Here is a 2,636-nt window from a genome sequence, read left to right on the forward strand (position 1 = left end):
AGCCAGCTCTTGGGGCCCACGGTCAGAAAACAAAAAACAAAATAGAAAAGTCATAGCTCCCTTTATCAAGAAAAGACCAAACTTCAGACTCGTTTGTTGAGTTTTTTGCTTTTTTATTGTTGTTACAGTTTTGTAGTTTACAATCTGCCAGTATCTTTGAAACACAGTATACAACCAAGATTTCTTTGGCCTGTGGTCTGTTTTGCCAGTGCTATAGTGCACGTGGATGTCATATATTCCAGGAAAAAAAGAATATTTTGAGTCTCACTTTAGTCCAACAAATGTTTATTTAAAATTTATCTTTTAAAAAAAAAAAAAAAAACAGCAGCAACTAGCTGGGTCTCTGATTCTTACTCAGTTTACAGCTGCAGTTTCCCAGGCATAGTCAAGTTGAGAATTGAGGCAGCTGTCCAGGTGATTGAGGCCAAAATCCTGCTACAGAAGAAAAATGACTCAGGGTTGTTTTTTAACTGAATTTTTCAGTATGACCCCCGCCCCTTTTAAATTTATAGTTTTCTCTTCCCTTTATCTTACAGGAGGATTCTTTTTAAGATGACAATAACAAATAATGCCTTTGGAATCTGTGTAGGTTTTTTTTACTGTAACTGGGACAATGGTTTTCATTAGCTAGCGTTTCAGAGACCCATATAAAATATTATCAGTGTTATCGAGGAAGTTGTCTGTCATTGGGTTTTTTTAAAACTTCCTTTCTTCCAGCTGCATTGTCTTCATTATCTCTGCCGACTCCTGCCTGCTTTGGGGGTGACTCAAACCATTTGTCTGGTCTTCCTGTCTTTGTATGGAGATGTCTCAGCTGTCCGGCGGGCAACTGACTGTGTTTTCACAATGTCTTTTTTTTCCCAGATGCCGAACTCTCTCAGGTTCGCCCAGACCAAAGAATTTTAAGAAGATTCATTTTATCAAGAACATGCGGCAACATGATACCAGGAATGGCAGGTACTACATTAGCATAGAAGTCTCTCTGCCAGTGCCTGCGGGTGGGGTGGGGTGGGGTGGGGGCACTATTTGAATGGCCAGAATTCAGCAAAGCTCAGCCCACGCTTTTCAGATGAAAAAGATCTCATGCAACCCTTCCGGACAATTTCTACCCCACTCATGCCAGAATCACCAAAAGGAATCTGTAGAGGATAGTGCTCCCTAAGGCTAAGTAAGATGTTTAGACCAACAACAAACTGAATTTTTGAGAGCATGCAAATATATTTTTTTTAGAAAACTTCAAAGAGAAAAACAGTTGAGTTTTGGGAGGGTATTGTTTGTTTTTTTGCTTTGTTGGGTTTTTTTTAGTTTTTCACCACCACTGTATGCTCTAGTCCATAAATACCCTGCTGGTCAGTGTCTGAAGTTGGTTTTGGCTCTGGCTTTGGTGACTGTCTTTAGGAGAGTAAAATCACAGCCTCGCCAGCAGATTTTTCCTCGGCGTTGATTCATATTCTCAGGCTTGCTCACATCTGGAGTACATGTTTCTCCAGCTCTTCAGTTACTCTTTTGAGAGTTCTATGAAATAAAAATTGTGGTTGAAATTTCTGTGACCTTGATATTAAAACCCTCCTGACAACAGATAGATTGGAATCATTGTTGCCAATGTGCTTATGATTGAATGGCTGAGTCCATTCATCTCAGCCCAATGGAGGCTGTGGGAACAGAGCTCTGACACCTCTGAGTCCCCTGAGGCTGTTAGGGGCAGCTCTTCTCCACTGACTTGAATCGTCGAGTTAGAAAGGCCATCCCAGAGCTGCTGTCCTGCTGCAAAGACCATTCTGTTTGATCTTCTTCTGATTTATAGAAGACCATGTGGGCCCCACTAATACTCTCTAATCCATACAAAGTGAAAATTGCTCAAAAGTCTTTTTAGACTCATTAGGGCCCAGCATTCCTGTACCTCGGTGCTATAAAATACAATATGTGTAACTGTATAACACTAACAATTATGGTTTTTAAAGGCTTGTTTTCCTGAAGTTTATACCTACTTTTAAAGCCTTATACAGGGATAGGGAACATAATTTTATAACAATTGCAGTTGTTTCAGACTAGTGAGATTAAGCTCCCTAAATAATTTCTGTGTAGTCAGTATATGTTCACATTTTAAGTACAGAGATTTTAGTTAAAATTTAAATGGGATACTCTGAATTTTGACCTTTCTCTCAATGTCACTTCGAATTACAGTGCCTTATTCGATTGACCACTGTTTTCTTCTTTTTTGAGGCTTTTACTTAATATAAACCTTACTTATGCCACATAAGTATAATTCATCTTTTTTTATATTTTTGTTTCTGTCCATAATATCTTTAACCATAAAATAAATGTAGAAAGCCTTTAATTCCTAAATAAAATCACTGACAAAGCCAAAGCAATGGGTCAAATTAATAGTGTTCCCACCTCTTGATGCTGGCGGTGTCGGGACACAAAGTCCGATAACTGGGCCGGCCCGAGGGTTGCGATCCCGTTGCCGGTCCCGGTCCGGTACGGGGGCGACACTGAGGGTTGCGATCCGTTGCCGGACACGAAAAAAGACAAAAAGGAGAAAAAAAAAAAAAAAAAAAAAAAAAAAAAAAAGCCCGATAAATACCTGGTTTTTGTAGGAAGGGAGGGGTTATATTTAAAAAAAAATTTGATTT

General features: G+C 39.3%; 1 protein-coding gene across 2 annotated transcripts in view; it reads left to right on the top strand.

Annotated features, from left to right (window-relative positions):
* The first annotated feature begins 505 nt into the window (after positions 1-505).
* Positions 506-2,636, top strand: part of CABLES1 (Cdk5 and Abl enzyme substrate 1) — a 60,564-nt gene continuing 58,433 nt past the window's right edge. For both annotated transcript variants that reach the window (XM_008568404.1, XM_008568405.1), the window contains exon 1: positions 506-957. In XM_008568404.1, coding sequence (XP_008566626.1) covers positions 800-957 — 158 coding nt within the window. In that variant the 5' untranslated portion in view covers positions 506-799. The remainder of the gene's footprint in view (positions 958-2,636) is intronic.

The sequence above is a fragment of the Galeopterus variegatus genome, unplaced genomic scaffold, assembly GCF_000696425.1.
Source record: "Galeopterus variegatus unplaced genomic scaffold, G_variegatus-3.0.2 Scaffold407, whole genome shotgun sequence".
In the NCBI taxonomy this organism is placed as follows: domain Eukaryota; kingdom Metazoa; phylum Chordata; class Mammalia; order Dermoptera; family Cynocephalidae; genus Galeopterus; species Galeopterus variegatus.